The following is a 21,166-nucleotide window of genomic DNA, read 5'->3' on the forward strand; positions in this document are numbered from 1 at the left end:
ACCGCCATCGGCGAAGAGACGAATTGAAGGCGGTCGTACGGTACCTGCACGACTGTAACAGACCTCACTGGCCTCTGTTGTACTAGTAAAGTCATTCTCAGTGGTTGTTTTTGTAGGAGTTTCATGGTTCAACACTGGCCTTGAGCCATCCATGCATATGCTCAGGTGGTCTTCAGCGTTGAGCGTTGAGTGTTTACTTGACCACGACAACAAACTATAGAGCGTGCATTTCCTTCATCAGTCGGTCACAAACGAGATCAAACTATAGAGCGTGTTTGTTTCAGCTTTGTCACGGAGGCGGAGGAGGCTGGTTCTGGAGGATGAAGCCACCACGCCGACCGAGAGACCGGTGGTGCCTTTTATTTTAGGATTTAAATATAAAGCCTTGCTCTAATGTTATTATGTAGAGGTTGCTGCTGACAGTTCACCGCACCAAGCCCAAGCATTTGCTCCCGCTTATCGTACAACACATACTACTGCACGATCGCAAGTACAGTACGACCGTAATTAGCGGAGAACAGTTATCCCACCGTTCCATTCCCCTTCACTTCACCCCCCGCCGAGGGGAAAGTGTGATGATTAGCAGACTTGCAGCTTGTATCTCATTTATAAATACACAAACCCCACCCAGCAGGCCAGCACTCAAGAACCGCAAGGAGGCGCCTTTCCGGCGTTGCCCTTGTTTTTTTCCCCTCTCCAACTCGAGGGGTTTTCGATCCGGGGGGCGGTTCCCGGCGAGATTTTTGACCCGGCCCGGTGCTTGGTTCCATTGATCTCCGTCTGCTACTCCTTCCTCCTACTTGGTTGCCTTGCCTTCCCGGTCCCTGATCGGAGCCTGTCGCCGGCGGGCGGGCGGGCTGAGTTTACTGCCCGTTACTGGGGGGACAAAGAGCAGAAGGAACAGAGAGTAAAAAATCTTGGGCCTTGATCGGATCCGAGGACGGGGCAATGCGGTAATAAGGAGCGGCCATCACTGCCGGAGTTTGATCCATCCAAGGAGAAGAAAGAGGAGGGGAGGCCGCGCTTTCCTTTCTTTCTGGTGAGCGTTCCGGCCTCCGCGCCGCCCGTCTCTGTTCATTCTTTTTAGCCTTAAAGCTACTACAGTACTAGGCAACAAAAGCGGTCGCGGAAGTTGCCATCTTTTTTTTTCCCCTTCCCCTTTCATCATTGCTGATGGCGTCGACTGCCTGCCTGCTCACACTCACGCAGAAGCGGAGGCAACTCCCGAGGCGCCCGCCATGCTGCGCAACAGATCGAGAAGGGCGGTTGGTGGTGGTGCCAACCAAGCCCAAGGACGAGCGGGCGGCCTCATGGCCGAGCTCCCCGCGGCCGCCGCCGCCCAGTCGCCGAGGCATCCTTCGTCGTCCTCCTCCTCCTCTCCCGCTGCTGCTCCCGTGTTCCCTTCCCCGAGGCCGTTCGTGGCGATGGCGGCGCTGCCCCAGGCCGGGCTCCTGCCGGACGGGTCCTCCGAGGGGCCCCGGTCAGCCGTGAGCCCCACCTCCATCCTCGAGACCAAGCACTTCTGCTGCTCCCCGCTCCCGCCGTTCCTGTCGGAGCGGAGCCTCCGGAGGGCGGCGCGCGTGGACGCGGCCGCGGCCGCGGAGCCGGCCGGCGTCGGCCTCGCCGACGTGCTCCGGGACCACGGGGACGCCAAGGTCGCCGGGGGCAAGGTGGTGCTAGGGTCCCAGCTCAGAGTCCAGGTCCCGTCCGGCAGGGCCGTCGAGCTGCTCTCCTCCCCGATCGAGTTCGGCGCCAAGAACAGGGACGCGCAGCTGGCGGCGCTGTCGCCCGCCAGGAGGCTCCTGCCGGAGGTCGTGAGCTCGCCGTCCGCCCGGGTGTTCGCCGCCGGCGGCGTGGCCGTCGTGCCCCCCGGCGAGATGGCCATGTCGGAGGACTACACCTGCGTCATCTCGCGCGGCCCCAACCCGAGGACCACGCACATCTTCGACGACTGCATCGTTGAGAGCTGCGGGGATTTGCTAGCCGACAAGCCCGCGGCCGGCGGCGCAGCAGCTGCTGCCTGTGGCTTCTTCAGCTCTTGCCATGCATGCAACAAGCAACTTGGACATGGCAATGACATCTTAATCTATCGGTGAGTATCCCCAAAATCCATTCGGGTTCACTGTAGATCAGCAGAACTAATTGCTGTACTTTGAGTAATTGATTTTGGATTCCTCTGCCCCTTGCATGAGTGATACTGTACCTTCTTCGTATGCTAGGAAGGTCAAATCGCTGTCAGACTAATGCCTGTACTAGAGGAAGCAAGCATGAACGAAAATACATAATGATCTTTCGATGCTAGGAGTTAGGACACCATGGCAGCATGATATGCTAGATCTGACCTACACAACAAACAAAAGCAAAACCACACATTCAGACACTCAGTATAGGAAGTTCTGAATTCTTCGTCCTGCTACATCCTTTTTAGTATAGGAAGTTCTGAATTCTTCGTCCTGCCACATCCTTTAAAAATTGACGGCACCCTATGTTCTGAGTTCTGACCGTGTATTAGGAGACTTTCATGGTGGATTTCTTTCACTATACCTTAAAAGCAAACGTCATTGAGAGTTTTGATCATGCACTGTTATTTGACACGGAGATGGCTTCCATCATTTGCCTGGAGGGGGACCTTGGCGAGTGGTTCTAACGTTGGAGTCGTCATTTTTTTCTTACGACCTTTCTGGTTTGAGCGTGGATCATACTACGGTACAGTACATGTTTAGTGGATCTTATCAGGATCACATCAGCTTTCTTTCATGCGACCAATCTTCACTGGTACTCTTTTTGGTTACCCACCCACCGGGAACAAGTTGCTTGCTCATTTGAGATTGTGATGCCTCGATCGACTCCCCTGTTGCCCTGGAAGGGAAAACTGCCCCTTGTTTTCAAGCCTCTTGGTACACCGAGACTGCTTGCTCTCGTTTTTCTCCCTCTCTCTCTCCCTTGCTCGCTGTGTACGATCGACCATCCATCGTAGCTTTGAGTAGTTTCAGTTTTAATCTGTGGCTTCGCTGTTCACAAAGATGGCAGCGTGAGCAGCGCCTCTGATCTCTGGAAAGGCTGTAGGCGTGTTATAATCCATCAGTTAGGTTAGGTCATCACTGTTCTGTTATGATATGATACAGTTGTTCCTCTTTTTTTTTCCTCTTTTTTTGCTCTGTCCAGAGGCCATAAAGCGTTCTGCAGCAGCGAGTGCCGGTACCAGGAGACGCTTTTGGACGAAGCGGTGGACGGAGAATTTGCGCTAGGCGATGGAGGAAAAGGAGGAGGGCGTTGTTAGTGGAGGAGAAGAGAAGCCATGAGGACGATCCTGAACAACCAACCACCGGCACCGAGACGAGATTTCTTTCTTTCTTTCTTTCTTCTTCTTCTTCTTTTCTTTCCTTTTCGTTCTGTCTCCTTTGCGGGATCTGCGTGCTGTTTTCGGTCGTCGACTCGATGAGGAGAGTGGTGGTGATCTTATTAGTCTTTTGCGGATTAAAGACCTTTTTTTTTTGGCGCCCGCTTTCGTAAGAGGCTGAAGATTGGTGACCTGGGCCTGATCTTGTTCATGCAACTTATTTTCCCAGCTGGTTCCGATGTTATGATGCGCTTCGATGCTTGTCCATGTGACTCGCTCATCCAGTGTGGACCCTAGCCTGAAGTAAATTGAAAGAGGGGAAAAAATACTTGTCTCTCCTTTGCCCTGTTTCTGTTTGTCAATCATCACATTATTTCCAGTGATTCATCAGGGTGCTAAAGAAGGGGTAGGGTCTAGTAGTACAGTATTTCCACTATGATGATTAGGGGTTGTTGATTGAGATGTTAGTATACTTGTGTACTGGTGGCCTGGTGGGGTGGCTTGGAGTTTATTAGGAGTGATTGGCTGGTTTCCTGTAACTGGATGTCTGGTTGCAGCCCTGGGAGTGTGCAGCTGGACCGATGCTATTCTGATTGCGATTTCTCCTGGCGTTGTCTGTGATGAGTTCATCTCCACGCTTCGCTCCCCCCCGTGGGCGGTTTGATCCGTCCTTCGCTTTCCTTCTCTCCTGCTTTCGGTTCGGTTCGCTTGCTGCTGCTGCTCCTCCACTGCATTATTGCGTCGGCGCAGCGCAGGGAATTATTGCTGCCGTTCGTTACTCATGGCAATGGCAATGGACGGCTGCAGCTTTTGACCATGGAAGGAACTGTTCTGGGCTCATCAGTGTGGCCGTTTTGGCAGAGAGCTGGTGGAGTGGTATGCCCATCTTTGGGCTCATCAGTGTGGCCGCTCTGGCTCGGTGTAAGATGCAGTTTTTTAGCTTCACCTGCTCCTCTGAAACCAAGGCGTCAGTGTTGTTATTGTTCCGTCGATCCATGTTGGTGACAGATTATTCTAAACAATTCCTCATTATCTTAGGTCATTCGTTACGGAGTTAGGACAAACTAGCATTGTTCACAAGTCTGAAATATTCGTACTAGATGATGTTGAACGTTACTTAAGTAATGCCACATTCTCAAACTAATGTTTTAGGGATGTTGACAAGGTCATCTGTATCTTCCACTAGAGCTAACATGTTCGCTTGGGTTTAATCCGTACTGCCTTCTACTACTTCTATAATATTTTTTATTTCTATGGATTACAACTGCGGCGGTTCAAACAACCGTTTTTAATCCGAATGCGTCAAGCCACGGGCTAGTACTACTTGGCAGATACTAATTCTCTCCCACTCACGCCTTCAGTAGCCCTGTCTTGTTGTTTTGTTTTTTTCAATAACAGCGCTATCTGTGATTGGATCGCCAGAAAATGGTGCTTTTCTCAGTTGACAGGCCATTGCCGGTGAGGTTTCAGAGGCTTAGGGACCGTTTAAGATGGGTGAGTCTGTCCCAAATTCAGAGTACCAAACTTTGGCTGGACTTCAAAATCAGAGAACAAACATGACATTTAGATTTTTTTTTAGAAAAGGAAACTGTTTAAGCAGTTTTCATTTTGGGAAGTTACAAAGTTATGTCTATAACTTTTATGCATAGTGGCAAACTTATCTACGATGATTTGTATGGTATGGATATAGGAATTACGATCTGGGTACTAATTTGTTGTTGCCTTTGTAAAGGTTCCTTTCTTCATATTACTAGCTAGGTGCACGTGCTTTGCTACGATTGTTATATAATTATTATTTATTTCTAAACATTAAGGTATATGTTGTCTATTGGAGTGCTTTGCTACGATTGTTATATAAGTCTAAATATTAAGGTACGTGTCATCTGTTGGAGTGCTTTGCTACGATTGTTATATAAGTCTAAACATTAAGGTACGTGTCGTCTGTTGGAGTGTTTTGCTGCGATTGTTGGAGCAGAGGGGCGTGGGTTCGAGCGCTTGCTCTACACATTTTTTTGCGCTGTGTGGTAGTTGTGCGGGTGGGATCGAGTGCTGGGCATGCGCAGTAGTTGCCTGCGCGGGTGCTGGGGGTGAGAGAGCGGAACGGGGCGCTGGACGTGGGGTCCACAAGGCCACAAGGCGGGTGCGCGGGGCGGGAGGTGTGCCCAGAGTGTTAGCGCGGAGGGTGAAGCCACCCACATTTGATTCTTAATAGAGTAGTATAGATAAAGTATAAGATGATTGTAATACTGGTTTATTACTTGGTGTGTGGTTTGGACATGGGAATTAACGGTTTGGTTACTAAGAGCATGTACACCCTAGAGTTTTCTATCGTTTTTTTTAAGCAGAAGATACACCCCATGGTACCATAAGAATATCTTTAAAATTGCCCAGTTAAAAGATAATATATATGAAGAGTTGTATAGAGACAAACTTTTCATGAGGAACTCATCTCTTATATTTTTTAATTTACCTCTAAAACCTTTAAGAGACAGACTATTAAATGGTTTTATGTATGACCCAATTTGCTCTCGCCTTAGTAAAGGTTCCTTTTGCTTACGAAACAAATGCATCATTTTATATACTTCAACTATTTTGAAGTATAAAAAAATTAGTTTTTTTTAATACAATAACTTAAGTTATGCACTTAGAGATACATTATACGCAGTAGTCCATTTCTATCTTGCACAATTTATGGAACGCATATTACAGGACACACAACCATATGCAGGTAGCATAGCGACACCGGTCACCGGGTCACGCACGATCATCGGACGACAAGAAGCTATAGATCACCGCATCTCTGGCCCCGCTGCCGCGGCGTCCAGCGATGTAGCGGCGCAGCACCCCCTCCCTGTGGAAGCCGGCCTTCTCCAGCACTCTCTGCGACCGCACGTTCGCCACGTCCGTCACCGCCTCCAGCCGTTCCAGCCCCGGCAGGTCGTCGAACACCGTGCCCACCACCTGTGCGCGCGGCCATGGAGGAGATCCACGATTACGAACAACGCCATGTCCAAGAACGCCCATGCGAGCTGGTAATCACTGTACCATCCTGACGGCGGCGGCGGCGATGCCCCGGCCCCACTGGTCGTGCGCGAGGGCGTAGCCGAGGTTGGCCCTGCGACCGCCCTCGTCGGCGTACGGCCACACGGACACCTGCCCCACGGGCACGTCGCCGAAGCAGACGGCGCGGAACCACGGGTGGCCCAGCACGGTGTCCCTGATCTGCGCCACGGCCTGCTCTCGGGTGGCGCAGAGCGGCCGCTTCAGGTGCCGCATCACGCGGTCGTCCGACGCCCACGCCATGAAGGCGTCCGCGTCCGCCAGGCCCAGCGCCCGGAGCGACACCACCGGCGCGTGGTGTCCTCCGTCCCGTCGCTGCCCGTGCACGTCGTCGCCGTCGGCGGCCGGCTCCATCGCCGTGTGATGATCGACTCTGGCTGAGCTTAGCTTTGCCGCCCGGCCCCAGGCAGGCGTGCGCGTGCGCATCGATAGGTGCGACTTTGACGTGTCGCGGCCAATTGGTCGGTCATTCGGATAAGAACGCGACAGCACGAGTAATTAACAATGCTGCGCGCGCTACTGGATTATCTTGTCTCGCAGTTCTTTCGACTTTCAGTTCGTTCATACGGTGTGGTACGGCTGTTCATTTTTACGTGACGTATGCGCAGCAGCGGAAGTCTAGCAATATCATAGTATCGCAGCGCAGCCCATCATGTACGGCCCATTGGGCTGGTTCTGCTGCTTGCCGACGGTCCATCCCTACAGCCAGCCAGCCAGGGCAAACCGGCAAAACCCCAACGCAGGAGCAACACAGCGTCGCCGGCGGCGATGGATCCCCTCTCCGTGCTCCGCGACTACGCTGGCCGCAACGAGCTGGACAAGATCATCTTCTCCGGCGACGAGATCCACTTCGGCTCTGACTACACCTTCCCGGCTTCCACCCCCACCGCCTTCGCCTCCAAGCAGTCAGGTCGCCCCTACCCGCTCTCCGCTGCCGTCTTCCTCGCGCAGCACCACGACCTCAAGCACACCGACTTCATCCAGGCCGCGCGCCTCCGCCGCATCCCGCCCGTATCGCTCCCCGACCGCAAGACCTTCCTCGACTTCCTCCGCTTCGGCCACAACTCCCTCCCCTCCGCCGACCCGCTCCTCCCCTCCGCCTTCCAGCCGCAGGAGCCCCACCTCCATCCGCCCTCGCCTCCGCCGGAGGACCCCGCAGCTACCGAAGAGGCCACCACGGGAAAGCAAATCCGCGCGCTCGAGCGGCCCTTCAAGGACCGCAACTCAATCCTCGACGCCCGCGGCCGCGACTTTCTCGCCGTCTTCCATGCCGCCGTGCGCCGCCAGGACGAGCAGCTCAAGGGCGGCGGCAAGGATGCGGCGCCCTCTTCCCGCCCCAACTCTGGCTCCGTCGCTGCAGCCCTGGCCAAGCCCAAGGTGCTGGACAGGTCCCTGGGCGACGGCGTCGTGCCCATCATCCTTGTGCCCAGCGCCTCGCAGACGCTGATTACGATCTATAACGTCAAGGAGTTCCTCGAGGACGGGGTGTTCGTGCCCAGCGAGGAGAGGATGCGGGCGACCAAGGGAGGGAAGCCGGAGAGCGTCACGGTGCAGAAGAAGCTGATTCGTACGGAGAGAGCTGGCGGCGCTGGGGGTGCCGTCTCCTTCGAGGTTAGGGACAAGCCGGCTTCGCTCAAGTCAGACGATTGGGGGCGGGTGGTGGCCGTGTTTGTGCTCGGCAAGGAGTGGCAGTTCAAAGACTGGCCCTTCAAGGACCATGTAGAGATCTTCAACAGAGGTGTGCCTCTTACTCCTTTATTTTACATATGCATCTTCAATATGTTTTTGACATGGTCGTGTAGCTTCATTATGGTTTACGTTTGTAGCTTCATTTGCCAGGTAGAATGTTTTATCCGTATTACAGGATATGATTGCTTTGCTGTCATTGTTTAGGAGCTCATCTTCGGACCACTTACCTTCTTATCACAAATGAGTTGAAAGATATGTCAGTAGTGGCTTTGAGCAGCATATACTAGTCATGCTTATTAAGGCGTCGCTAAATGATAAGGCGAGCTTAAGCGTTAAGGCGTCCTGGTCGCCTTGCCCACGCCCTTAAGGCCTCACAAGGTGTCCGTGGGGGCGTCTGTAGGGTGACGCCTTAGTCATAGGGTAGGGTTTGGGAGGAGACATAAGTTTACCAGGACGATTGGACAAATCTCTATCTGCTATTGCGTACTCATTGGAGGCGGCACGGGGAAAAACAGAGCAGGGTGGCGACGCACGGGTTCTGCCTCTCTGTTCCAGGCGCAGGATAATGCCTTTTGCTCTCTCCCTTGCTTTTTGCCTTCTCTCTATTCTTCCTTCCTCTACTCCCTTTCTGAAAATAGATGCTTGGTGACTTGCAGTGGCGAAGCTAGAGCAAATATATGGGGGGTGCACCTCCCTTGTGGGTGCATAAGGATGAGATATAGGTGATGCATATATGGTGGAAATTTAACTATTATAACTAATATTTGGATTTATGGGGGGTGCATGTGCATCCACAAGCTAACATGTAGCTTCGCCCCTGGTGACTTGGTCCTATTTTGTAGTTGTTGTCTTGCTGAAGTTCTAGAAAAGTGAACATGGAGAGTGCCAGCTGTGTTGGTGCTCCGGTTGATGTTGGTGCTCCGGTTGATGTTAGTGCATATGACCCTATGACTGATCCAAAGCGGAGACCAAAGTTTAATGATCCCAGCTGGAACTATGGCTATTGGATAGAAATTGAGAAACAAGATATGGTCACATTCAACCTTTGCAAGATCGTGACAACTGGAGGAATAAAAAACATAGTTATTAAGGCGGTAAGGCGACCAACCCCCTTTTTATCTTTTAGACGGTAAAGCGTAAGGTGAGGCGACGCCTTAATAATATATATATATATATATAAATGTATAAATTAGACTATATATATATATCACTAATTTAAAGTTTGAAAGAACAAGGCGAGAAGACGCTTTAGTGACACCTTAATTACTAGGATCAAAAGGTTGAAAGAACATCTTGTGGGTGGTTTTGCGGAAACATTAATGTGCTCTAAGACTACAACTGAAATTAGTAAAGAAATGCAAACATATTTGGCCAAGAATAAGAGACGCAAACCTATTGTCATTGATGATGATGGTGTTCAGGGCCAGGGGCAGCAGGATTCCACCACTTCTGTTCATAAACCTAGCTTGGGGACAACCTCTAGAAGGAAGAGAACTGCATTTCAGTTTAGGCAAACGTTGAAGGCTAAGTGCTCTTGCATGTGTGTATATTTCAAAAATAAAAGCCCCCTTTTCAGCCTCTTGCCCCGATGGACTATCTTCCTTTGGTTCTGGCATTTCCTAGTTAGCCCGAAGCGGCCAAACGTTGAAGGCTAAGTGCCCTTGCATAAGATTTTTGGTACCTAGGCTATGTAGCTGCACACCGTGTTAAAAGCTACAAGGGTAGCTTGAGCTTCGTCATTCATAACACATGCCGACCTCTTTATGCCGAAGTGTGGTTTTATAGGTATCTGGATTATATCTCTTATATCCTCTCTCTATTCTCAAGATTATTCTTTACATAGAACCATTCCCTTGTCCAAGCATTCAACCATTTGATTCGGCATGCCATGGCAGGATATCGAGCATCTTTCCAGTATGCGAAGTTGTAGCAGTCGAAGTTGTTGTGTTCCTGCTCCGTCCCATTTGCTTTCTTTTGATAATGAAGCTCGTGGATTTGGCAAAAGCAGTCAACATTTGGCTCTACGCCCTGGCTCTTCACTGCCCAGATGAAGATCCCCAACCTCACTAAGGCGTTCGGGGTCAACTGGTTAAGGCATATGTCAATTTTTTCCAGTACCTCTACTAGCATCTTATGAATTGGAAATCGGAGTCCGACCTTTAAGAAGCTTCGAAACACAACCACTTCATCTTTCTCAGAAAGGGGGATAGTGTCTTATCCTCCAAGCCTCACAATCGAAGTATCACTAATATAATTGGTATTCTTCAATACCACGATATGCCCCTTCATGGTTGATTCGCCGAAAATAACATGGCTAGGTTTCGATGGTTGATCTTCGACGTCACCATTGTCCTCTTCAAAATCAAATTCTTTGCTATCGTCAGAATCATTAGACAATCCAGCCATGATTTCTTTAGTGACCATTTCGATTTTGGCCTTCTCCGCAACATTATAGTACGCCTCCAAGGCAAGGTCATCACTCTTTCCTTCTCCAACCATTTCACAAACTACGAAAATCGCAAAGAGCGAAGATTTGTCAAAAAAAAGTCTTCGAAGTAAGCTTCAGAGTGCGAGTGAATGGCAGCAGCAGGTTGACAAAAGTAAGAGAATGTCGTGTCTAATCACATGGAACTCGATTTGGTTTATAAGCAAAATGAGCGGGAATTAAAAATTCAAATTTTAATCCACCTGCGAGTGGACCTCTCACGACAGGTCTTTTACGAAAGCGTACTTTAAAGAATTTGTTTTCGTTAACGAGCTTAGGGAAGGTGTTTTCAGACCTTCGGTATGAGGCCTCCGTTTATTACACGGCCTGAGCTCGTTATGCAAAACGAAATACCGCGAGGGGCTAATGTTGGGTGTCCTCTTTGGTCGAAGGTCCTCAAAATATTAATTCCAATTATTTCTGAGTATGTTTTAAGAGCAATGGGGTAAAATGCTGAAGGATACCTTCGTCTAGGGGATGATGTGTGGCTGTCGTGGTTACAAGGTCGAAGCAGCAAGCATCGGTTCAACAGAGCATGTACATGAGGAAGGAATCAGCGATAGCAAACCAAAGTCCTCGACTTGCTCAATAAGACTACGGAAGGAAAAGACGTTGATGCCCTTGTTCAAATTTATAGCTTATATGTATATGCTTGAGGGTATGATTGTAATTTTGCTGAAGCTGTATCTCGTGATTATAAATAGAAGAATAGTACCATGCATTGGACACGCTTTTTGGTCGGAGTCGGAGTGAATCGTCTCTCTCTGCCTACGAAGCTACGGTCTTTCTCTTCACCTTCGCATTATTGAACGTAAAGCGAAGGTATTTTTGTAATCATTTGTTATACTGTAAGGAATGAAGCAAAGTAATAAAATGTCAAGATGAGTAACTCATTCCTCCTATGTTTAATGATTTATTCCTGTTGTTACTTCCTTCATGTTGAAAGGGAAATGTACCCTTGGGATATTTCTATAAGATTTTGGTGATTAAGTGCTCCACACAAATGCTTTGAGTAATATTTGTGCCAAAGACTTAAGAAGTGTAAATCAAGAGTAAAGGTATGTTTCTAAGACTTAGTACATTGTTTTGGAGACTAATGTATTGTGTCTAAGTGCTAGAAACAGGAAAAGACCAATTTGGAAAAGACTTGGCTGAGCAGCCAAGATTCTGCGCAGTCTGGGTGCACCGGACAGTGTCCGGTGCGCCAGGCTGGCTCTGGCGAACTGGCTGCTCTCGGGTTTCATCGGCGGCGTACGACTATAAATCACCGGACTGTCCGGTGGTGCATCGGACTGTCCGGTGAGCCAACAGTCGGCCGGGCCAACAGTCGGCCGTGTAATCCGCGCGCGACGCGTGGCAGAGCCAACGGTCAGAAGGGGGCACCAGACAGTGTTCGGTGCGCCAACGGCTCTGAATCTCCAACGGTCGGCTTCGCCAAAGAAGGAAAGAAATCCGCACCGGACAGTGTCCGGTGGTGCATCGGACTGTCCGGTGCGCTAGGCGACAGAAGGCAAGAATTGCCTTCCTGGAATGCTCTCAACGGCTCCTAGCTGCCTTGGGGCTATAAAAGGGACCCCTAGGCGCATGGAGGATAACACCAAGCATTCCTAAGCACCAAGACTCCAATTCCGCGCATTCGATTCCTTGTGATAGCAACTAGAGCTCCATTTGAGTAGAGAACTCTTTGGGTTGTGTTGTGAGCTCGAGTTGTGACTTGTGTGCGTGTGTGTGCTCCGATTTTGTGTCTTGTGTGCGTTGCTCATCCCAGCCTTACTTCCGTGCTTTTTTGTGAACATCAAATTGTAAGGGCGAGAGGCTACAAGTTGTGGAGATTCCTCGCAAGCGGGATATAGTGAAACAAAGCAAAACACCGTGGTATTCAAGTGGGTCTTTGGACCGCTTGAGAGGGGTTGATTGCAACCCTCGTCCGTTGGGACGCCACAACGTGGAGTAGGCAAGTGTTGGACTTGGCCGAACCACGGGATAATCCACTGTGTCTATCTGTGTTGATCCTCTTGTGGTTATCGTGTCTTGCAAGAACTCCTCTCTAGCCACTTGGCTTTATTGTGCTAACTCCTAATCAAGTTTTGTGGCATTAAGTTTCAAGTTTTTATAGGATCACCTATTCACCCCCCTCTAGGTGCTCTCACATGTCTCTCATATTCACCCTTTAACTAATCTCCAAAAAAGAGTTAAAGGGTGAAGCTTTAAAACTTATTTATTTGTGTTGCCTTGCTTTTGATATCCTCCAGGATTACAAAAACGAGTGACCAACACCTTGCCTTACGCCATTCTGCTTTTTTGGGGGGGGGGGGGGGCTCACCGTTAACTCGCCTTATCATCTTAATAACTATGGTACTAGCTGAGCTTCCCTGTTTATCTTCTTTATGCTAGATATAACTTTTTTGTACGTCTAAAATGAGGGGGCTCGTTTTTATGCTTTGCTGCAAAAGTTCCTTTGATTTGGAAAGACAGCTCAGTCGGAAGCTAGATTAGCCAAAAAATCGAATGACGGAAGTAAGATAAGGAATCAAGTAAGAATTGCATGCAGGAAGTAAGAACGAGATAAATCTTTGATTCTGGCGATGACAATGATCACTTGATCAGGGCTATGGGAACAGTCCAGTTAGGGTTAGAGTTTAGGACTTGGGTTAGGGGTTTGGTATGGGGATAGGGATTTGTGGATGCTCCAGGTGTTGGTGACACTCCAGTTAGGGTTAGGGATTCAGGTGATGGTTCAGGAGGAGGATGGGGATTAGGGTTTTGTTGTTACTGGGCCTAGAGTGAAGGTTGGGGATGGGGAGGTTGCCAGTTTGGCGATAGCTGGCAGCAGTGAGTACAGTGAAGCGGTGGCGCACCACCTGCAGTGGCAGAGGAGGTTGGATAGAAGATTTGGCTGCTGGGGAGGTTCACCGGTGTGGTTAAGGGAGGGCGGGAAATAGGAGCGAACGATGGTGTGTATGGGTAGTGGTGACACTGGAGGCCGTGCGCGCGGTGGTTGTGGATGGCGGATGATGGACACATACAATCATGTGATGGGCATGCTTGTGTTGATGGGCGGTAGTGGCAAGCCGGCAAGTGGGGAGAGGCGGAGGAAGGGATGAGACTGAGGCGAAGTTCGTTGATCCTATATATGTTTTGCGTTAGCATTATCTGGAGAGTGCTTTTTGCCTAGATGTTTTTTTTCCTCCTTTTAGTCACAGCTACTAGGAATGACCAACCACCTTACTTCTTAAGGGGTCTATCTCTGTAAGTATATTTACTTGTTATATGCCTATATCCCTGTTTGATATGTACCATCGTTTTTCTTACATGAGTAGCTTGGTAATTAAATGTTATCTTGAGTGATAAGAAGGCAATTACTAGATTGTTGTTATTCTCATGCAGACAATAGGATACTATTTGTATAGTCTAACATCTCGAAACTTCAACAGTTATTGGTTTCTATGTGCGCTTTGAAGATGATAGTGTGGAAGCAGCCAAGGTGGTGAAACAGTGGAATGTGAAAATCATATCTGTAAGTCTGGGATAAAAGTTGGCATATTCTTGAGTACAGCCATTTCCAACGCTGCAGTGCTTACATCTACATGATTATTTTGTGGTGCAGATAAGCAAAAATAAAAGGCATCAAGACAGAACAGCTGCTCTTGAAGTATGGGAGCGCTTGGAGGAATTTATGCGGGCACGGACATAATTGATGTGCAGTCATGTAAGCCTTATGATTTCACTTTTACTGAGTTCTTATATGTCACAGCAAGTTCTAGTAGGATTGGATATCTTGTTTTGTATGATTAAATTGTCTGCTCAGTGACCATAAGGGAATAAGTGATACGTTTGTATTCACTGAAATTTTATTGAGTCTAGTATATTACTATGAAACAATCAGCTAACTTTGGTTACATGGTGAAGGGTATATCTGCACCTACTGTTGCTAGTAATTGATAGTTTCATGAACTGAATAACTTTGTTATCCATTCCATCTGTCAAGTGTTAGAATATGTGTCATGGATCAGTAAATAGGGCTTGTTAAATGTTATAAAGTTAATTTATTTGATTTTGAGCCTTGTTTGGCTTGTGGACAACGGCCCATATCCATAAGTGACTAAGTGGTAAGTGCCAATTTATGCTATTTTGGTGACGATTTGTTAACGGTGCACATGTTACTCTTTTTGTTTTTGGTTCAGCTGTGCTTGAATTACTTAGCTTTTATGCAAGTCGAAGTACTTGCCAAAATTCAGTGGCTAGTCAATTTGTCTCCACTGTAATTCTACAATATGGAAGGTGCTTGTAGTAATTAACACTCTCTATCTCAAAAAATAAAATGCATAATAATTAATAATTAATATTTCCTTTGACCAACAATTACTCTAAAAAAAGGGTAGACCCATTGCTGGAGGCTACCACATGAGTGGGATATGAGGGAAGGGCTAAACCGAAACCAGCCTTCCCCGCACCAAACCCGAACAACAATTACTCTATTCGGCTGTCTTCAGCAGCTATCCTATCCTACCCCTATCATGTTCTCTATTTCAAACTTTACTCTGCAAACAGTAATTTACATTGCAGATTCACTATTTTACATGATCTACTGCGGACAACCTTAGTGCATATTTTTTGTGGTGTTATTAGATTGATTTTTACAAGTGCTGACTTACGATTGCGATTTTGCATCACATAGTGAACTTATTAAGTAGCAATTATTTGGCAAAGCCTAAGAATGGACGGAAAATATGTCATATATTTGTATGGAGAGAGTAAGTGATTATTTTTTGATGTTGGTAACTGGACTAGGAATTGTACTACAAGTTATATCTTTATATATATATATATATATAACTGTTAGCCTTTGGCTATGCATCTTTGCTGAAGAATTATTCACCTGTTCATTGTTAGGGCAGTAACACATCATATTTCTGTCAAATCTGATGAAACATTTCCCATCATTCAACACTTCTCAGCGACATTTGCTTCTCAATGTTATTTTCAGTGTGACTGTTAAACACCCAAATGTTATGTTGAGCTGAGGCAGACTTTGTGCTTGTTGAATACTTGAATTACTGATGGGCAGAATGCTTTTTTTTTTCTTAAAGGGAAAGGATAAAAGACAACCATTTTACTAGATTCATTCGCAATATTGGTCGGTGACTGTAGATGGCAGAATGGAATGGCCGGGAGCCTATGAAGACTGCAATCTTTGTACGCTAGGATGTATTTGTAATGTTGTACTTGCAAACTGCTAACTTATTTCTAGTTTAAGTATATGAGACAATTTTGCAAGTTGCGCCTGAAAGTATATTTTCTTTCTACGTCTCTATGTTCTGGGGGTCGCTGGCTCTCATCCTGCCATTATCTGAGGTCTATGTTTTAATTTGTTTTTTCTATATAATAACCTGCTTCAGTTTAACGTTATATTGTAAAATGAATACCCTGATGTGTGAATACCATGATCTGATTCGTGGCATTGCTTTTGTAGATTCTGTACAATGGAAACGTTTTTATTGTAGCTGCTCAACAGTAGGGTGCAGTTTGAACTCATAAATAACGTTACAACAGCGCATTTGGTGATCTAATGGTAGCTTAGCAGACAACAGTTACACATACATGGTTGCAAGTGCAGCAAGAAACACAGCGACGAATACAGTGCCTGCAGCCACGTCTCTGGAGCTTGTCGCGCCTGCTGCATGCAGTAGTTCCGGTAGCTTCGATGCGGTGCCTGCCGGTGCCATTGCAGTGGCAGAATCATCTGATGTTGGTGCCGGCGGTGCTCCTGACGCGTCTGGAACAGCAGCGGCAGGCGCGCCCGTCGACGGTTCAGCTGCCGGAGTCGTCGTCGTAGACACAGGCGAAGTGTCTCCCGCCGGCGGCTTGGAGCCCTCGCCGGCGGCGCCGGCTGCAACACCACGAGAGAAATGGCAAGCTTGTCAAGCTGATGGTGAACTGTACCACGAACGACTGGTGTTTGTGCGAAATCATGCATAATGTACCATCGCATGGGCTGGGCAGGTCGCAGACGTTGGGGATCATGCCCTGCGCCTGGCCGAGGAACACGCCGATGGGGCTGGGCGCGAGCTTGGATGCGGCGCAGATGCACGGCGCCTGGGCCTGGAGGAAGCCACGGAGCTGGGAGCAGCAGGAGGCGAGCGTCGCCGAGCCGACGCCGAAGACGTAGCCGATGCACGGGGACAGGCTGAGCGGCGCCGGCGGGCAGCTGGGCATGGCCGGGAACGATGCTGCCGTCTGCTGGGCTGAGGACAGCGTCGTTGCCGCCGCCGTGACGACGACGAGGGCGAGAGTCACCTGGAGCCACCGCCCGGCCATGGCCGATGAATAGTGGTGACTGGCGGTGGGGTTTTCGGCGATTACACGTACGAGACGAGGACGAAGAGGCGACCGTAGTTTATACCGCAGGTTGTTGGGAATTTTTTTTGGGGGGGCGTGGGGCGGTATCAGTATGGAGCGAAAGATTTGTGTGCCTCACCCCAGGTGGATGGGCCGGTCTATCTAACTCGCTTTGGTACTGTGTCTGAGGCGAATGCGACCTTGTGTGTGTTCTTTTCCCGGGTATCGGTGAGCTGACCGGAGAATATATGTCTCCGTCTGCATCCATGGCTCCATCAGCCCTCTAAAGCTAAGTTCACGACGATAGATTATATTTTTGCTTTTTATTTCAAACTCTATTATATAAATAGTACTATATCTGTTCTTAAATATATAACACCGTTGACCTTTAAAAAAACTTTGACCGTTCGTCTTATTAAAAAACATGAATTATAATTTATTTTGTTATGATTGATTTTATCACTTAATATTGTTTGCGCATGACTTGAAATTTTACATTTTTAATAAATATCTTGAATAAAACAAGTTGTCAAAGTTTTAAAAAAATTAACAACGTCATATATTTAAGAACAGAGGAAGTATAGTCTAACTTCACTTTGTAAATAGTTTAATCTGCTATATGAACAGTGTTTTGTTCGTTTATATATCTGCTCTAGTTATCTTAACCTAAAAAGACGATAGTTTAAAGCTGAACTAGGACGCGCATCTTAGATGCACATGGCTGGACTGTTTCAGTTCGTGGTTTTGGCCACCTACAGGCAAATCACCGTGAGCCATCACTGTTCTTGTGCACAATGCTCGGTTCATTTTCTGAGGGAGACAACTTGTTTGGACACTGAAACGAATCCAGAGTAGGTTGCTGGTGTCGCTTGTGTGAATCGCGTGCGGTGACCTTAGCATCCAGACTAAGGCAATTCTTATGAAATACAAGCGCGACATGCATGAGTGTAACTGGGAGCTTGTTTGTGAATCCACTTATGCTAATAGTTAGAAGTGGTGTAAAGAGGTAATTTGACCTATAAAAGTCTAGTTAGAAGCGGTAATGCACCCTTGTGATAACTAATGGTCTAATGCTATGTGAATTTATAAGAGCCCACGAGGAGTTTGAACCCAACTTAAAAACCGCTCATAATAAGTGAGTTGGCGGTGTTGCATTAGCACCAGACATGTCCAGTGTACTTTATATATGAAGCATCGGATAGGGAATTGCTTTGTTGAGAACAAGCGAAATACCAACGTGTCCGGTGTGCACTGAACATACTGCACTGGATAGGATACCCGAAGATCTTGTAGATTGGTACCTAGACTTAATGTACTCACCCGATATGGTATCAAACATGGTAACCAGAGAGGTTGAAAACTGTGTCTGAGAGGCCGAGACCCACATGACATATCTGATGTCACTGAACATAGCACCATACAGGGTACTCAGAGAGGTCGACAACTATAGATCTCAAGCAATATAGTCACTAGACGTGTCCGGTATGACACCGATGTGAGCACCAAATACCGGTAACAACTAGTATACGAAGACTAGTTGTTAGGAATGCACTGAGCGTATCCGATGCAAAGAGTAGGTGTGCACCAGATATGTCTGATGCACTCGACTAGCAGGTTGAGTAAAGGGCGGGAGGGGTAATGCCTAGTTTCCCTGCTTGGGACTATGGTCCATTTGAGGTCTAACAACCGATGATTAAGCATGCAGTTAAAAAAAATACACCTAGGTGCAAGGGAGGATAGCGTGGAAAGTGTTTTTCATAAAACACAATAGCTTTTGATTGTTGGACGAGGGATTTAGATTGAATTTGTGCATGAAGGGCGTTCATATGTTTCCCTTCTAAAACCGCATATGACCAGCTGTAGAAAATCTACATATTTCCAAAGCTAGAAGTCTGCCAAACAATATTATTGTTGTTGTTTGGCTTTAATGACAATATGCAAGAGAACAAGAATAAATCCGAAGCAAATTCTCTAGGTCCATGGTTTTCCTTTATCTTGCCTAATTTCTGATCTGGTTTATCAGAATCTCTTGTACATCGTCAAATTGCACCGATATCGTTGAGCTGCATTTTCCCCTTTTTAAAGGGACAATTGCATGATAGCCCCTGCTCACAACTTTAACTCTATTTTTGCCCCTGACTTTGCATCGTTGTTCCTCTCTTTTTTAAACGAAACATTCGTTTGACCCTATTCTACTATAAACTTATAATGCTGTTAACTTAGCCTATAAAAAGACGTTCTTATCCTTGTATCATTGCTCCTCTTATTATTAATTGTTTGCAAATTTGACTCACTTCAGTATAAAAGTTTATAATATAAGTATCACACAAATGCGACCATAAATCTGCAAATCAATTATTTCAAATACCTTGAATTAAATTTATGGTTTAATTCAAAATTTTAAAATTTGAAATATTTTTAAAAAAGTTTAAAATTTCAAAGTTTATTTAAATTTGAATTTAATTCAAACATTCAAAATTCATTTTTAACGTACTATAACTTAAAATTTTAAAATAATTCATATTTTGAATTAGATTTTGAAAAAAATGAAATTTATTTTTTTAAAATTTCGAATCAAATCGTAAATTTAATTTGAAGTATTTGAAATACTAGTTTCAAATTTATGGTTAAGTTTATGTTAAAGTGAGAGCAAATTTGTAAACAGTTCATAATAAAATAGATAATGATGCAAGAGTATGAACGTCTTTTATGGGCGGAATTAACATTGTTATGTGCTTGTAACGGAATAGAGGCAAATGGAGGTTTCATTTAAAAAAAGAGGGCAATGATGCAAATTTAAAAAACAAGGGTAAAATGGAGTTAGAGCCATGAGCAGGGACACCATACAAATGCCCCTTTTTTAAATCAACCTTATAATTTCTAGTTCTTCTCGCGAGCATGGAGGTCCTTTAACAATGTTGTATAGATATAATTATATATGTCATGATTATATTGTTGTTTACATATGACGTAAAAAATTTAAACTACAAGTGTGCAATGGTGAGTACAATGCCTTAGTTGTTTCAGTTGATGTGGTCTCAAGGAGCCTGAGATGTTGGATCAGAGACAACACAACCGAAGTGTCCAAGAGATTAGTGACAATTGATATGGTTTAATGGGCACATTTGGTTCTTCTAAATATATAAGCAACTCAGATTTAGTACTTTTTTGTGGTACTTGACTCCAAAAAAGACTAAAATCTACTTTAAACTAAAGATGCCAATGAGCTACTAGTAACCTTTGATGAAGAGGACGACTAGGTGCTCCTCTCTCCAATTTTCCGATAATTTAGCAATCCATACTTGTTATAGAGTTGTTCTAACTCTTTGTTGATCTCATTGCTCTCTTTTTCACGCCTAATGGAGTCATGGAGCTAGCCAAAGCATCATCTAATGTACCTCACTTTGAACCTACGATCAAGGATTGTAGTAATAATCATGACATTGTTCCTCACCTTCCAATATTTATCAAATTTGACTAACATTATTGTAGCCATACTCCTCAAATATACATCGCTAGATCATTTTGCCCCTAAGACTAAGACGGTCTCTAGTGGCTTACCCGTCACATCCACTATCACATCTAGGGGTGGTAATGGATCATGATCCAAATGTTTCTTTACAATAAGTTAGGGCTCTAAATAAATTTTAGTTCAAAAATTAATAGAGATAAAGCCTGATCTTAATTCGATTCGATCATTAAATTTTATAGTGTAAAATTTGGAGCCTATGACCACCGCTAATCACATCCCATATTCTCACTCTGTGAACAGTGTTGTCTACAATCTCCTTCAATCCTAGAGAGGATTTTAGTATCCAAACTAGCCTGAAAGGAGACATTTAAACACTTCCTTTCACCCTTTTGACCCCTCTCTTTACCTTCTGAACTTGTGCCACCACATTAGTGTGTCCACCTAGACTTCCACCATTATCGTTATCGTCATTATCATCAGAAGATATGCTTACGGTTATGGATATATCATCGTTCATGTCAAAGCTATTCTCCTCATCCTCCTCTTGAGAATTAGCCATTCGTTCCCTACATGTTGTTCATTAGTTGAAGTTAGAGAATCTCCACTAGTTCCAAAAAAATGCACCCTATATTTTGGTCTAGGGAAATATTAACATAAAAGTTGCTCCAATAGTTCCTTAAATCAAGTTTCTAAATTTACAAAGATCCTATATAAATATATTTTCTTTCCAAATGTAGCAACAGAGGAGGGAATCCCGAAATTCAACCGCCTACCAATTTCA

At 46.3% G+C, this 21,166-nt stretch overlaps 4 protein-coding genes across 8 annotated transcripts; 2 read left to right on the top strand and 2 right to left on the bottom strand.

Moving 5' to 3' along the window:
* The first annotated feature begins 640 nt into the window (after positions 1-640).
* LOC100382411 (Protein MARD1) lies at positions 641-3,660 on the top strand. The gene is made up of 3 exons (NM_001353395.1): positions 641-1,039; positions 1,210-2,092; positions 3,166-3,660. Exons 2-3 carry the CDS (start codon positions 1,239-1,241, stop codon positions 3,278-3,280), a joined length of 969 nt encoding a protein of 322 aa, NP_001340324.1. The 5' UTR covers positions 641-1,039; positions 1,210-1,238; the 3' UTR covers positions 3,281-3,660.
* Positions 3,661-5,938: 2,278 nt separating this feature from the next.
* On the bottom strand, positions 5,939-6,945 carry LOC103626014 (uncharacterized N-acetyltransferase YoaA). The gene is made up of 2 exons (XM_008646399.4): positions 6,386-6,945; positions 5,939-6,301 (listed from the first exon to the last, which is right to left on the bottom strand). Exons 1-2 carry the CDS (start codon positions 6,824-6,826, stop codon positions 6,095-6,097), a joined length of 648 nt encoding a protein of 215 aa, XP_008644621.1. The 5' UTR covers positions 6,827-6,945; the 3' UTR covers positions 5,939-6,094.
* Positions 6,170-17,246, top strand: LOC103626013 (protein CDC73 homolog). 5 transcript variants are annotated; one of them, XM_008646395.4, is made up of 4 exons: positions 6,170-8,138; positions 14,009-14,091; positions 14,182-14,283; positions 16,048-17,246. In XM_008646395.4, the coding sequence occupies exons 1-3, from the start codon at positions 7,169-7,171 to the stop codon at positions 14,266-14,268; spliced, it is 1,140 nt and encodes a 379-aa protein (XP_008644617.1). In that variant the 5' UTR covers positions 6,170-7,168; the 3' UTR covers positions 14,269-14,283; positions 16,048-17,246. The 5 variants fall into 5 exon arrangements, with proteins under 5 accessions (XP_008644617.1, XP_008644620.1, XP_008644618.1 ...); NM_001353397.1 differs by lacking the exon at positions 16,048-17,246 and adding an exon at positions 15,665-15,878 and having other exon boundaries at positions 7,058-8,138; XM_008646398.3 differs by lacking the exons at positions 14,009-14,091; positions 14,182-14,283; positions 16,048-17,246 and adding an exon at positions 11,521-12,567.
* LOC100274399 (putative bifunctional inhibitor/LTP/seed storage protein family) lies at positions 16,051-17,103 on the bottom strand. The gene is made up of 2 exons (NM_001148759.1): positions 16,559-17,103; positions 16,051-16,464 (listed from the first exon to the last, which is right to left on the bottom strand). The coding sequence occupies exons 1-2, from the start codon at positions 16,890-16,892 to the stop codon at positions 16,166-16,168; spliced, it is 633 nt and encodes a 210-aa protein (NP_001142231.1). The 5' UTR covers positions 16,893-17,103; the 3' UTR covers positions 16,051-16,165.
* Positions 17,247-21,166: the final 3,920 nt, after the last annotated feature.

This window comes from Zea mays, chromosome 5 (genome assembly GCF_902167145.1).
Source record: "Zea mays cultivar B73 chromosome 5, Zm-B73-REFERENCE-NAM-5.0, whole genome shotgun sequence".
NCBI classification, from domain to species: Eukaryota; Viridiplantae; Streptophyta; class Magnoliopsida; order Poales; family Poaceae; genus Zea; species Zea mays.